Source organism: Symphodus melops (genome assembly GCF_947650265.1).
Source record: "Symphodus melops genome assembly, chromosome: 4".
NCBI classification, from domain to species: Eukaryota; Metazoa; Chordata; class Actinopteri; order Labriformes; family Labridae; genus Symphodus; species Symphodus melops.
The window spans coordinates 3,711,907-3,727,735 of NC_136694.1; the positions used below are offsets into that span (position 1 = coordinate 3,711,907).

A 15,829-nucleotide genomic window follows, 5' to 3' on the forward strand; every position below is an offset into this window, starting at 1 on the left:
GCTACTAAACTAAACCAAACCGCTGAGTGGAAATGGGGCTTTAGGGGAATAATGACTTCCCAACTGGGAAACTTGGACCACCTGGGGAGCACCTGAATGCAACATTAGTTATTTTATGCCCATCAACCACCACGTAGAGTCTGAGCACCTTCTGTCAAGTCACATGTTGAGGTCTTCTATTGTAATAATTAATCTTCTTTATTCACTATTGATTGAACTCATTCAAACCTGTTAATAACATCCAGTCTGTACTTTTATTGATCAAGTTGATGCATATTGTTTAGATTAGGGTGACCATATTTTGATTTCCAAAAAAGAGGACACTCTGGACGGCCATGAGACACAAATTCAGACAAATTCAGGCTTCTCAGAGGTCTATGATCATGATTTATTATGCCTCAATGGTGCAAATGTAACTTCTGTAATGAAATCAAATGAAATATGTAAATACCTGTAACTAAATAATAGCTCTCTTTTCAAATAATGTGAAAAAATATGAACTCTTTGTGTTAGAAAATCCAGCTTTTAATATCTCCCTTTTCAAGGTAACAAGATAAATAATAAATTAGAAGAAATGCTCACGAAAATACTAACTTAAACAAACATGATCTACTTTTAATCTTTTTTTTTTTCTTATTCATCCTGCTTTTCTTCTTCATCCTCCTTGTCTGCCCATCCATATTTTCTGCAGAACTGGTCTTTCCCAGCAGTTTCCAGTTGCTCAACAAATAAGCATAAAAGGCTTTGCAAGACATCTCTTTGCTGTTGCTGTGTAGCTGCTGTAGTGTTTTACAGTGTTTTTGTAGTTCATCTGTGAAGCTGCACTTACGCTTCGGCATTTTGTGTGCCATCAATGCTGCTCCGCTGTCAGCTGTGTTGCCGCTGTCTGCTGTTCCCTGTGAATGTGCACGTCGCAGAGCCGCCCACAAAGCAGCCTCGAGAATTACGTCACGCAACGAAGTAGCTACCGTAGTATTTTGCGCCGGTCAATTTAAGTTCAAACTTGATGATTCCATGAAAGACAGTGAACCCCGGACATTTTCATGATTTTATAAAACCCCCCGGACGCCCCGGACAGGACGTAAAAAGTGGACATGTCCGGGCAAAAGAGGACGTTTGGTCACCCTAGTTTAGATCAACTTTGGCCTGATAAACTTTTGTTTCACAGCTTCGTACTAAAATTTGATTTGCATACAAATAAAACGTGTGTAAACATGTAAATGAAGAGAGTTTGCAGATGTGCATCACCTGGTGTGAAGGGATGTTTATTATGTCTTCAAATCGTCTCTGATTGTTTGATGAAAATGATTGTTGAGCTTTTGAGTTGAGTGTTTTGTTTTTTTTTCTTGCAGAATTCAAATACAGAAAACCCAAACTGTGTGGGCATCGATGGCGTACTGGAGTCTTACTTCCAGAGCCTGCGGACTGTTCAGCTGTATGGCCCCACCAACTTTGCTCCTGTCATCAACCAGGTGGCTCGGTGAGACACACACACACACACACACACACACACACACACACACACACACACACACACACACACACACACACACACACACACATGCATATATACAGCTGTTCTAGATACATGTAATCATAACTTCAATAAAAGCACACACACACATACACACACACATACACACAACACATACTTTCACTCTTACATAAAGACTCTGCCAATTTCCATGTGTTTAATATGCATGTGTTGTTTATCATGATCCATCATGGGAAGCCAGCTGTTTCTGTATGCATTTCATGAATACAAAAAAATATCGGTGCAGAAGACTTGACGGCATATCAAAGAAAATCTCGATCTGTCAATCATCCCTGCCTTTGTAGTCATTATCAGATTTTCAAATCCTTCTGTGGATTTTTCTATACAGCATTATTGTTTTTTTTTTTTATATTTAAGGACTAACGATTGCATTGCCATCCACATTAAACACTTACAAAGACGATGAGTGGCTTCAATATATATAAATACACACTGCATATTGCTTATTCAATGAACAGATAAGTCTGAGCTAGTTGAACACATAAGGATTGTTTGAGTCACAGGTCTGGGAAAGCTCTGACTGCTTACCTTGTTTCTTTACCTGCCATTCAGTCTGCTTGTTGGGTCTTCTTGTCAGGTGAAACATGTCGTTAATTATTACACTCATTGCTCTTCTTTCTCCACCCATTATAGCTGGTGGATTCGTTGAAGTGAAAGGGTGTCAGCTGCTTCACAAACAACGCTATATCTCCTATGTTGAATGCATGTTGCAAAATGATCTTTATTCTTTTTAAAGTTACGCCCTGACGTTATTGCCGTCATCTTTTTATCCCGTCGGTCTCAGGCAGACCCCCCTCCCGTCTGACGCTGTGAGGATCATATGTGAGCAGCCAGGTCAGGAGAAATAGATACTCTCAGGAGTGCGTATGAAAACAGTATTATGCCAAAAAGAACAAGCTGATGGCTTGTGTATTTGTTTCGTGCCAGTTATGTTGGCCAACATGGATAGAGCCAGTTTGGCGAGCCCTTCATGTGTGGGCTGAATAATTGACATGTGAAACAGGCCGTCGCACTTTGGAAAACTAGAGCCTGACTGGACAACTTTCAAGATGGAGGAAAGGTGATGAAGAGTATCTTCAGTCCTGCACGAAGCGGGACACCTGGTCACCTTAATGTCTACGTAGCCTGGAGAAAAAAAACTAGACCTCAAAGAGACAGAAACATTCCTGTTTTATTTTTGTCTGTATGGCTCTTTGGAGTCTTAATGTCTCAGTAGAAGTCAATCAATCCATACATGAATGCAAAGAGTTGTTCCTTTGACTTCTTTAAGTTTGTTTTTTTCTTTTTTCTTTTTTTTTTGGAAAAGAATCAAAGTTTAAGTACAAATTCTGACATTTGTACTTATTTTAAAAGTGATTCAGTTCGTACCCGTGAAGTGTTTGAACCCTGTGTGTCACATATTAAGTGCACTTCATCATTTGATGATTGAACAACTATGCAATCCCCAAGTGAGTGCTTCATGTAACATCATTTGGCACAAAGACATTATCAAAGATCCTCCTCAGAGCTGAACTCTGCGGCGTTTCATCAAACAAAGCTCCTTTTTAAAGCAAATTAGATTTCACCAGTAAAACTTTTTGGAGTGCAGTCGGTGTTAAAGTTTTTAATGGATTTTGGCTGCTTATTACCTGCTATTGTATTTATAGCAATAATATCCTGTCCCAGTTAAGTGTGACTGTGGTTGCATAACCAAATGGAGTGTAACAGTGCTGAAATGTTCTGTTGTGGGCTCAAGAGCTTCCAAACTCTCATCCTTTCAGAGAGAGAACGCGAAACTTTTTTCTCTCTCTCTCTCTCTCTCTCTCTCTCTCTCTCTCTCTCTCTCTCTCTCTCTCTTCCCTCTTCTTCTGTTTGTCTTGTGTCTCCAGATATTGTCTGCTTTGAGATCATCACAAACGTCTCTCCTAGACTCTTTTTCCCTTTTTCTTTTCAACTTTTTTTTTTCTTTCACATCAATTACTCTACCTTGCTCTTCCTCTACACTTCTGCCTGCTGCTTGTGCCTGTTGTCTCTCTCCTCCTCCTCCTCCTCCTCCTTCCTTGTTGTTTCCCATCTGCTCTCCATGCTTCCACTACTATAGTTCTTCATTGTTTTGTGACCTCTTAATTAGACTCCCTGTTTCTCATCAAGCACACATTCACATTATTGTATTTGTTTAAAGGCCACGCTCCTTATACTTCATGCCCTTGTTTATGTAATCCTCTTTGTGTTATTATCAAGAGTCAATGTCCGAATTAAAAAATCACAGAGGTGCTACCACCTGTAGTTTCTTGAGCATGCAGCAAATTTCGATAGATCCCAACACATTTTGAACCAAGAAACGACAGAAAGTGTCTTTTTTGGCTCATGTGTTCGAAAAACAACAACTCCCAGAATGCACAGCAACGCAGGCCACTCCAACTGAAGCTACAGTGCTCTATTGTACAGTCTCCACTGTTTCCACTGCTTCTGAGATTTTAGAAGGAATTGGCATGCTGAAAGCTCATGGCAGAAAACAGACTCTATGTCTGTGTCAAGAGGCAAACAGTGAGATCACCGACACCATCAGTCCGCCTCCTGTTCCTCCATCAGCCTCAACTGCTCGTCCCAAAATGATGATTTTTGTCTCATAGGAGGCCCCTTTTCAGAAAAGAAATACAGAGCTTTCCCACTTCAAGGCAAAATGAAGGCTGGATGCACGACCATTCAAAAATACTTCCAGTTTTCTAATGATACAAACTTAATGCAAATGTGTGAAGTACCCCTTTAACAACAATTGATTCTCTGTGTAGTTTATTTAACGAATGCACTGTTCAAGAGGTCTACTGATGAGAAACATCCTTCTCTTTCTTAACATGTTAGTACCATCGACTGTTTATAAACATGCACAAAGTCTCAGTGACGTCACCATTGTTTTTGAAGGTTTTTTTGAAAGCACATTATTGGCCGTTGCCATTATAGAAACGCTGACTCAATCGAACTTTAAGACAGAAATTCTCCTTTGTCTATTTCAAATATTACATTACATCAAAAACAAAGTACAGTCATTAAAAAAGGACCGTTAAAAACAACAGCTGCTAAAAAGTGTATTTTGTTCAGGATGCAGGAGAACGTCCATACTGCACTCTGCAGCTGATCACTTTCTCTCTAATCTATGTCTATGTTCCCACAGCACAGCTCCGTCACCCACAAGCAGTACACACACACACACACACACACACACACACACACACACACACACACACACACACACACACACACTGATCTGCTCCAAATACGAAGTCTATTTTTTGCTAAAGCCCGCTTCAAGCACGCATCAAGTTGAACAGAGCCAGAAAGGAAGTCAGACAAGGGAACTTCAAGAGTCATTTTCAAAATAAAAGATAAAAGAAAATAAACCTCGGAAAGATAAAATAACCTGTTGTTTGCAAGTTGTTAATTTTATTCCCAAGTGAACCTGAGATCTATTCAGAAACAGACCCAGTGGGGTCGGACCTGCACTGTTGGATGGAGCAAACCACGGTGCAGACTGAATGATGCCCAGACTGTGGAAACCTGACTTTGAGTTTATCTCAGCAACAATAATGTGAAACATATTATTACATCCTCTGTTTGCAGAGCAGCGACCCCTCACTACATTTCTGTCATAGCCTCTATATTACATCTTTTATTGTTTATTATTTTTCAGTGATTTGGGAAAAGTCACATTTTAAACCTGTCAGGGTAAAAAAAAAAAACGTGTTCCATTTCCGAGTTGAGTAGTAACATTGATGCTCCCATGAGAGCGTCTCTCCTGCCCGCTGACAGCTCTGTGAGCCGGGGAGGAAACGAGGAGGTCAAACAAGCTTCTGCTCATTTTAAAATAGTCAAAGCAACTTCTGCAACTAACAGCAATCTGCCACTGTTTCTCAGTTTGAACCACATGTTCCTGATCAAAGTTGTCCCTGGAGAGCAGCAAATACAAACTACTTTTTACTAGCACTACGTAAAATGTGCAAACTTATCAGACAGTACAGCAACATATCTGAAACATGGGATTAATTATTGACTAAACCTGTTTGTTTGTTTGTTTGTTAAGTAGCTACATTACCTCAAATATGTCCAACAGTTGTGTTGATGACTTATTTTATAGTTGTTGCCATGATGAGCCACCATGACAGACGGAGTGTTTATTGTTGCCGTGGAAACACCAGATGTTACATTAAAGACAGCTCAGGAGGAGGAGCTGCTGACGTACTGTTTCTGTGCTGCTCTGATAAAAACGTCATTTAAATTACACTCTGATGAGCTTGTCTGTAAAAGCAGTATAAACGAGCTTGTTGCTTTATTTCAATGACTCTGGTTAATTATAATGATTATATAAAAGACTCTGTAGCTAAATAGTTTGGTTGAAGTTTCACTCCTGGCTTTTCCTGTTGACTTTATTTTGTCCTGTTTGTTGGTGTTTGACGTCAGCGCGTCAATCATTTCTTCCTCAACATTCAGTTTTGACAACAGTGGTGTTTTTACAGGGATGTTGTAATGCTGCCAGCAGTCCATGATATCAGACCTGTTTGCTCATTTGGCTGTAACATTATCACCTTCAGCATTAGTTACTCTAACAGCAGAGAGGGCGGATGCTTTTCCCCCTTTTGCCCCCAAATGACAAACACTGGAGCCATTTTCACCAGCTATATGTCTTCTGAACAATCGCTGATACTAAAATGATTTTTGACAGACAATTCAAAGAAACTTGATCAAAAAGTGGTGCGTCTCAGCAGCACACACTCAGGGTCTGTCAGCACAGATTTCTCCTCTGTGGGAATCAATATCTCGTCGACTTGTTTCTTAAAATGTTCCCAGTGAAGCTTTGCCCATCCCTCACACATCCATCTGGTGTTGCTGTGGTGCTGGTGATGACAAAGGTCGGATCTATGTGTCATCAACATGTCTAAACTTGCAGTTTCCAGGACCACACAGAAGAAAAAAAAGAGTGCACATGAAAAGGGCAAAGGCTGCTGAAGGTTAATTGAACTGACAGGGAAGATGAGTGCAGTGCTTTCAGACATGACATCGCAATTTGTTCCTCACTTTCACTTGTCGACACATTTCTCCATTGTTCTGCTGAGACTGAAAGTGAGAGAGCTGGGGAAGAAGATATGTGACAAAAGAGAGAAAGAGTAAAGAAAATATCAGGGCCAGGTGTTGAGAGGGGCAGGAGGACAGAGAGAGAGAGAGAGAGAGAGAGTGATCGAGTCCACAGGAAGGCCGTGCAGAGACAGACAGTTTGCCATTTCGCCTCTGAGCCTCGAGCCAGACTGAGAGTGTGTGAGCCAATCAAACAGTGAGTCAGACAGCGGGTCTCCCGTCTCCCTGCTGGGATCTTGGTGTTACCGCTAACACACACACACACACACACACACACACACACACACACACACTTACACACCAGCCAATGTATAACAAAAGTGCATAATACAACACAGATTTATGTGAATCTTACACGACGAGTCTTTGCCGGCAGGGAAGCATTCAGCATGTCTGGCCTGTTGCACCAACTCTGAACTGTTAACCTTACATTGAAACTAAAGTTAGTCTGTGACTTCACTTGTGTTTTACATTGTAGGAAATAGGTCAAGGTAAGGACCCTAAATCTTTAATGCCAGGTAAAGTGCAAGAATAGAATAGAAAATAATAGAAGGCTTTTATTGTCATTATACAAATCCACCTTAAAGTGCACACAGGTAAAAAGAAAAACAACAAGACGAACATAAAAAGTGACTCTAGTTAAGGTAAGGTGGGATATGTGTGGTACTGTAGGACTCATCTACAGTTAGCAGCATCATAACTTTGAATGGTAATAACAATAACAACCAGCTGATGTTGCCACCACCATCAGACTGTGTCGTCCACACAACCATCGCCGCCCTCGACATCCACCTCAGCAGCGGGGACGTGTGGAAAAAAAGGAACGCAAGGAATACAAAGACGAAATCCGTCCTGCATATAAATCCTCATGCTCTTTTGTAAATCATCTTGAGATAACACTTGTTATGAGTCAGCACTAAACAAATTGTTATTGATTGATTGAACTACGATTTGGACATTTCAATTAAGAGATTTCCCAAATTCACAACCAAAAGGTTTAAAGTGGGAGTTCAGTTCCTCCGGCACAGTTCCTGACTCGTTGGATGTAAACAAAAGCTGTGAGCTGTTTGTATTTCTTAAAATGTAACATTTAACTTGGTCTGTTCTCAGACAAGAGCGCATCAGAGAAAAAGGAAGGACAGAATTTGTTCTCAGCAAAAGCAGGAGCAGCATACTGGCACCATACAGCTTCAGTTAGGACAAATACAGAGACACACACACACACACACACACTCGGGAGGTTTGAGATTCAGACTGCTGTGTTTCAGCTGACAGCTCAGTTGGTCGTCCAAACACTCGGGGACTTTCTGGAGTCCTCAAGGTTAAAAGCAGCTCATCCCTTCTCCTAAAAGCCTGTCTCGTAGAGTAGTACGAATAATGTGAGAACACACTCTTTGAATCTATTTCTGTTTTTGCTCGGTCTGTGAAAAAGACCCTCCATTAACTCAGTCGGATGCAGGCAGCAGAGGAGAGTGGTAAACGCAGGCAGTGCAGAGGAAGCCTCGTGTTTCTGCTTCAGTAGGACAGGAGGCCAGTCAACCAGGGCGACCCGGCCTCCACTGGGACCCGTTCATCCCGATGCTCTCCGCTCCATTCTTCAAAGGAGAGGGGAAAAAACAAGGTCAAGCTGAATTAATAAAAACTGTAACCGAGAAAAAGAGGCAAGAGGTCGAGGACGCTCGTTTAGTGACGGTCAGCGAACTGATCCCATTTGGTAGAAAAACACAAAGTGAAGCGTGTTTAGACGTCACATGATGTGTGTGTGTGTGTGTGTGTGTGTGTGTGTGTGTGTGTGTTTGACTCTAGGTGTGCTGCAGAAGTGACGGACGGCTCTCAGTACTTTGTGCTGCTGATGATCACGGATGGCGTCATCTCAGACATGGCTCAGACCAAAGAGTCCGTGGTCAATGTGAGTACACGCGACACAACGCTGCACACGAAACACACAAATGGATCCTGCATCAACTTAAACTGTACTTTAAAATAAGATCTCACTGGAGCTGTCAACAACATCCAGTCACAGAAACTTCACTGTAACCAAAAAGTGAGTGTCAGACACATATTTCAAACTTACTGTGATCGGCCTCACAATGTTTTAATCCCTGAATTAGCTCGCAGTCGAACACAATTAGCCTTTACATTTGGAGAATATCTTCATTTTGATTAAAGCTACAAGTGTGTTTTTTTCTTTCATTGATAGTGCTACCATTGTTAAAAGGTGTATCCTTTGCTTGACATATTCTACATGTATGTAAGAGTTCATCATCAAGTTGTGAATTTCAATACTTGGGGAAGGCTGTAAAATTATATTAATTATTATTATTATTAATTATATATTCAAACACAGTCCAGCTGATTTAATCCCTGAAATACTGTCCATTGCGATGGCTGCAATATCACATACATTTATTTTTAAAGTCCATAATTCAAATCGGTGCGTTTACATGCAATTAAAATTATACTTAAAATCAAAGTTCTTCAAAAACACTAACATTGTTATCACCTAAGCTGGAGGCACGAGTGTACAGCCCTGTGAAGTTGTGTATCAGTTTGAGATGCAGTCCGTTTGCCACTTGCTAACTAGTAATCAAGTTTAACCAGAAGAAGGACCAGTCGTGTCTTCCTAAAAGGGGAGTGTCGCTACCTACTGTAGCAGTAATCAGACATACTTCTGTCAAGAAATCGATTGTCATCGGGTGATACTGGGATTAATTATCAGTTGGTCGAGTCGGCCGTTCGATCCCAAGCTCAACGTGCAGCCACATGTCTGATGTGTCCTTTGGTAAGACACTGTGTGTGACCTTTGGTGTTAAAACACTTTTAGGAAGGTGCTATACAAGCTCATGTTGTCCTACCTTTTACCATTTAAAAGTCAAAGGATCGTTTAATATTTAAATCCCCTTCATTTGTCTAAATTGAAGTAAAATAAAACCAAGATAAGCAAAACAGGATAGAGAAACCAAGATTTAAAAAAAGCCTTCATAAACTCAGCTCTCATTTCACGTGTTGGAGACTCAAAAACAGTAGTGGAACTGTAGCTTGGCTCACACTCCTCCTGTGTTTTCTCCACAGGCGGCCTCCCTGCCCATGTCTATCATCATAGTAGGAGTAGGCCCTGCTGAGTTCGATGGTAAGTGTGTCTAGATATGTGTGTGTGTGTGTGTGTGTGTGTGTGTGTGTGTGTGTGTGTGTGTGTGTGTAGGTTTCAAGCTTACATCATCTCTTCAGTACAAAGAGTCAGTAATAGATGTATTCTGTTCTGATCCTCTGCTAAATTATTTCCAATGATCATCAACATTTCAAATGGCAATCTGTTAAATGCCTCTCAAATCTTCCTCAACATTAACATGCAAATCGTCTCTATAACCTCCTCATTTACATGCCTGTAATATCGTGTAATGTCATTCAGGATGCATCCCTGTGTTTCAGTATTTACCAGGGGACTATTGTACACCACAGACAGAAAATGTCAACCTCAGCTCTGCAAAACACAAATGACCTGACAAAACAACTCAAGGTCAACACAAGGACGAACACAAAAGATATCTCTAGATCTCAGAAAAACTTCCTGACATGCTGCAGCTGCTGACAGGATTTTAAAAAAGACCACACTGTTTACCTCCTCTGTTCTCACTGATTTCTCAAAGGCTGTTTTTTTTATTTTTTTATTTTTTTATTGTTTTTACATGTGTGTGTAGTTCACCAACCAACCACTAGGTGGAGACTTGGCATATGCTGTGCATAAAGTCAGGGCTCCACCTATTGTTTTCATGCAGGTGAGTAAATAAAAGTAAATAGTTTTATAATAGTGATATATTGTCAGATGTGACCTGGCCTTTTCGGGCTGTAGCCCCTCATTACACATGAACTGGAAGATGAAGAGAGTAAGGCAGTACCTCAGTCTACAGGAACCTAAGTTGGGAACCGCACGGTTGCCGGTTCAAGTCCTGATGCAGACCAAAATATGGACTGGTAGCTGGAGAGGTGCTAGACAACCTTTCGAGAACTGCAGAGGTGCCCTTGAGCAAGGCACTGAACCCCCACCAGCTCAGCAGGCGCTTCCAGTGGTATCTCTCCATTCATGCATGTCCACAGGTCTACAATAACAGAGCCAGAATGTCCCCTCAGGGATTAATAAAGTAAATACAATAAAACAAAAAAATGAAGAGAAGACAGAGAAAGAAAGTGCGCTCTCGTTCTCCCCGTCGGCAGTCTCACACTCTTCTCCCTGGTTTTATACAATGACAGTATATAGCATTTTAACATGTGACTTTTTCATTAGACATGAACAAGTGTGGAAACACACCACAATATATACCATCCCAGCTGGTAGGGGGATTCAGTGCATTGCTCAAGGGCACCTCGACAAGGCTTAGGAAGTGGACTGGAACCAGACACGGCCCGTACCTGGGACTTGAGCCGGCAACCTTTCAGCTCCCAACCAAAGTCCCAAAAACCCCTTTCATCAGACTACAAGACCGACTGTACCTGAAGAAACCTCACTATCAATCAGAGTGTCATTATACACAACAAGAATAAACCCTTACTTCTACACCTATCTGGAGGATACAGCCTGATGGATTTTTTAGTGACGCTCTCTACAGATGATGAATTCACAGCTGGGTCCTCCCAGCAAGATGGTTTGATGTGTGCACACTGAAGTCTCCTATATCCAAGCAGTTCAATAAAATAAAAAAAAGATCTGCATTCTTTAAATACATTGCTATCGGCCTGGCGTTAATTGGAAAATGGTTGAAGTTTTATAACCACATGATGAAAGGTAAAGATGGAAATTCAAGCAGAAAGTAAAGAAGCCCTCATTGGGACCTATTATTCAGTAGTCGGGACTGAGGCTGGGGTTAAGGGTGAACGCCTGAGTGTGAGAGGAAGAGAAATTAAAGCAGAGATGATGGAACTGAGAGAGCATGACAGGAGAGAGAGACTGTGAGTGTAATGAGGCAGAGATCAAGACAGTACATTTGTGGGGAGCTTATACACAGCTTCATCTACCCCAGTCACCGATTTCATCAGTGAGTTCTGTTTGGAAAGAGGATGGCTTCACTTGAATCAGGCATGTCTGAAGTACGAGAGCGCTTGGGTCAGCAAGGGCCCAAAAAAGCAGGGCTTCAGAGACACCCTCTGAAGCTTCGTTGTCTTTGATTCTCCTACAATACTTTAAACAGATTCTGTCACTCAAGATGCTAAACCTCCTTATGTGGGTCTGATTTACTCTCTGTGACGCTTTAAGAGCTTCAAAAGCAGGCTCGTTGTTTGCACAAGAGGATAAATCAAGTTTTCAGCTGCTGTTTTCACCCAGGTCGGCTCCCTGGAGCTCCACACATCACTCAACCCCAATCAGAGCTGAGCCTCTCTGAGAGTGTCATGTGGGGATCAGCCTTTTCAAAATGTGATTTTATTAACCCATAATGTCCTCCCTCGTTTCATCCTCTGTTGCATCAGTGTTCCATTGAAGGGATAGTTTGTTGTTTTTTATTTAATGAGGTACTGCCTGCACAGAGGCTATACAGCTATGCAGCCAGGGCCGTTTGCTCCGTGTAATTCTACCAAAGGGAGCAATATGTAAACCTCACTCCTACTGTTTAACATCGGTACTGCAGTCTAAATTCAAAACATTAGCGAGCTGTCTTGCAGTCAGTCTCTGGCTCTGCATCAGTCTGTAAATCTTTCTGCGTTCTAACCTCTCTCCATATTTCAAAAGCATCTCCAACATTGATCCTAGTTTGAGCAGGTTTCTGCTCGTAGAGCTTATTAGAAACATGCAGAGGCTTTTTTAGGTCGGGTACAATCACTTCTACCTGAAGCAGTTCTCTGGCTCGCTTCCATCACTGCAACACCTGTTGGTTTTCCGTTTGTCAGGCAAACAGTAATGGCAAAGACAACAAGTGTGAAATATTTCTAATTGCTTCTTCTTGAGAAAGAGAAAATAATTTTTTTTTAATACTCTTTATTGAAATGTCAATATCCCACACGGTAACCCCACCCAATATAGTAATCATGATAAAAAATAAATACATAAAAATGAGGAAAAAAAAGCTTCATCCTACTGTGTGAAGATCCAAGTGAAAAAAAACCTATCAGCAGCAGCTTTACACACAAGGCATTCCATAAATCGGTTATGAGAAGGGCCTTTTCCACTCTGAAAAATGCTTGACCATAAAGAGTACTTTAAAAGGTAAATAATCCAGATGCATTTTTGAGAGAGAAAACACACTTTAATAATGACGCTAATGACCCCTGACTATCACTATAGCTACATGTTTCCATTTATTCAGGGACTATTATCTTTAAGCTTACTTTACCAACGCTGTTGTCATGTTTAAGAATCTCCATGTTGCTCCACCTGAACCATGCACTGAACATATGTCCCTATGTGTCAGACTGTGTCAGAGCCAGAAGCCCAAGCATTGAGTGTTTGCCTCTGAGACTGGAGAGTCTATATTGCAGTATATGATTGAGGACAGCAGGAGGTTTTCTTTCAGGCTCAGTGTCTCAGCAGACCTCCCCCCAAAATGCCAAGGTTTACAACAACACCTGAACCTCCCTTCGATATCTCTTTCAGCCTCATTTTATTTCTGTTCTCGCCCTTCTCTCCTCCCCTCTCTTGTTCACACTGCCCCGGTCTATCCCCCGTCCCCCATTCCAATATTTCCCCTCTCATACAGGCGTGTCAAATTATTCCTTTCCCTCTTCTTCTCCTCTTTTCCCCTGCTGCTTCCCAACACCATCTGCCATCTCTGTGCACCATGTGGAGCCTCACCAGTCCCCCATCAGCACCCCTCCCTCAGCATCCCTTCCTTTTCCCTTTAAACTCCAGTATGCAGAGGGCTCCTCACAGATTGTCACTTGTGCATCAGGTTTGCTGTGTTGATAGGAACCTATAAATAGACTGATGCAGAACTCAGTTTTTTTTTTCCAGTCGGGAACTTTACCTTCCTTCCTAGAATAAATAAGCACTAATGAGGTTGGGTTACCGAGGGGTTATTGTTTTCTCCCCCCACTAAGATAGCAGCAGGGAACAGATGTGGTGCAGAAGGACCTGCAACCTGTCTCTGGTCTGAACTCTGTGTGAATCCCTGAGGACTGTTTTAGTTTGCACCACGTTGAAGTTTATACATTTATAAATGAAGAGCAAAGTGTTTTCTGCCGACTTCTTGTCTTCTTTGCTGCATAGATTTATAGAGTATTCCCACAGCCTTTCAAAGAGAATAAGCACAGAGATCTGCTCTTGCTAAGACACCCATGTTCCAGTAATGCTCGTTATCAGTGATATCTTGAAAGAGCGTGTGTTGTGTTTTTAATTCAAGTCCAATTTCAGTTGTCGTTTAGAGATTTGGGTTAAAGATACATTCATGAAAAAAGAATGCACTTTTAGCAGATGGGGTTTCGACTGTTTTTTCCCCCAGTACAGCATCATTAACTGATAACTCTAGGAGGGAGAATAACGAAGACCTTTGTGACAATCCACTCAGCCAGCAACTCCACAGTTTGAAAAAGAACTTAATGAGCACTGAACAGATTACAGGGACTTTGGTTAATGTTTAGATGATGCACAACTTAGAGCGAGTAGGATTTGTAGATCCTGTGTAACTGTGATGATGGGAGGGAGTGGCTCTCACTGCAGAGCCTGGGTTCTTAAAGTCATCCCAGGAGGATAACCACTAAAATTGCAAGTGATTCTACTTGGTTAAATAGAAGGAGGGGGTGGTCACTAAAATAGTAACAACCCAAACAAAAAGGCTCCCATGTCTAAATAGCCCTGAGATATGTACAAACAAAAACGCTGCTGCTGAGCAGCTGATTAAAAACTGGAACAACAGAAACTCAAACAGCTGGATTCAAGAATGCAACAAAGGCCACCCGGCCTGTGTTTACAAAGAAACAAAAAGGCAGGTCAGAAATTCCCAGCATCAATAAGCTACACTTGAAGAGCTACTGGAAATACATTAAGCATGTCAAGTGGTGCTTGTGCAGAAGCACACACTTCTAAAAGACACAAGAACCTAAAGGAGAGACTCGTGCAATCTCTGACGGTGAAATGAGTCAATACAGAGCGCTACAACTCAAGGAAATAAATAAGCTTAACACACCTGGTCCAAATGTGGGCCAATCAGTCAAACACACACCTGACACTGCGCTGATGATGATCACGCCACACTCAATGAGGGAGCTCTCTCACTGTGACACATGTACATATTACCTGTAAAGATCTATCCTGACATTAATGTTAAGACCACTGTATGACCTACTAAAGTCAACAAGACCACCAGGAAGAAGACTGATGATTTCTATAAAGGATATGTTTGTGTCTTTAATTGCATGCTGTGGAGTTAGAGTCCGAGGACAACATGAAGCAGAAACAGTAAATATCCTTAATAAGAGACACTATTAACAGTTACAAGAAAGCAGGCGGAGAATATCAAACACAATTCACAAATTTGCTGTAGGAAAAAAAAAATCAGCAAAGCAAGAGCAAACCTCTTTGACCACAGGGAGCGCCAACATAATCACACTAAAAGAAAATCAAGGAACACTGGAGGCAGAACTCACAAAACAAGACCTACTAGAACACAGAGAAACAAGAATGTACTAAATAAAACACTAAGGACCACACTAGAAAACATTACACACAGGGGAAACAAGAAACAAGAATATTCACAAGTCTGAAATACAAAATAAAACCATGACATTTCTCTCTTTTGAACTTAAAGACCCCTCCAAAGCCTTCCACACAAATATCAATCTGTCTAATTGTCCCATAAAAGCTTTATAAAATAATACATTTCTGTTTAAGAGGATTTTGTTGTGTTTGTTTTTCTGCAGCGATGGAGGAGCTGGATGGGGATGAGGTCAGAGTTTCCTCCAGAGGACGCTTTGCAGAGAGAGACATCGTCCAGGTGAAGTTTACTCTGCAGACATTCTGCCCTTTAAATCTCACATTTGATGGATTACAAGAGTGACCAGTACAAAAACATGCATGCAGGTTATTTTTTCCAGTATCCTCCGACAACGAATAGACATTTCAGACTGTGACAGTTACACCAACACTTTTATGAGCAAGACGAGCAGCCACATTGTGTTTGAACAAAGCTAGCAGATTTAGTCATTTTTATCGTTACCAATTTATGATTCTTTTCTCAAAGTTGGACA

General features: G+C 41.3%; 1 protein-coding gene across 1 annotated transcript in view; it reads left to right on the forward strand.

The window, feature by feature from the left end:
• Window positions 1–15,829, forward strand: part of LOC306822988 (copine-9-like) — a 135,414-nt gene that overhangs the window by 117,962 nt on the left and 1,623 nt on the right. Inside the window, 4 exon segments of the mRNA XM_079342326.1 lie at window positions 1,353–1,480; window positions 8,468–8,570; window positions 9,734–9,791; window positions 15,503–15,576. Coding sequence (XP_079198452.1) covers window positions 1,353–1,480; window positions 8,468–8,570; window positions 9,734–9,791; window positions 15,503–15,576 — 363 coding nt within the window.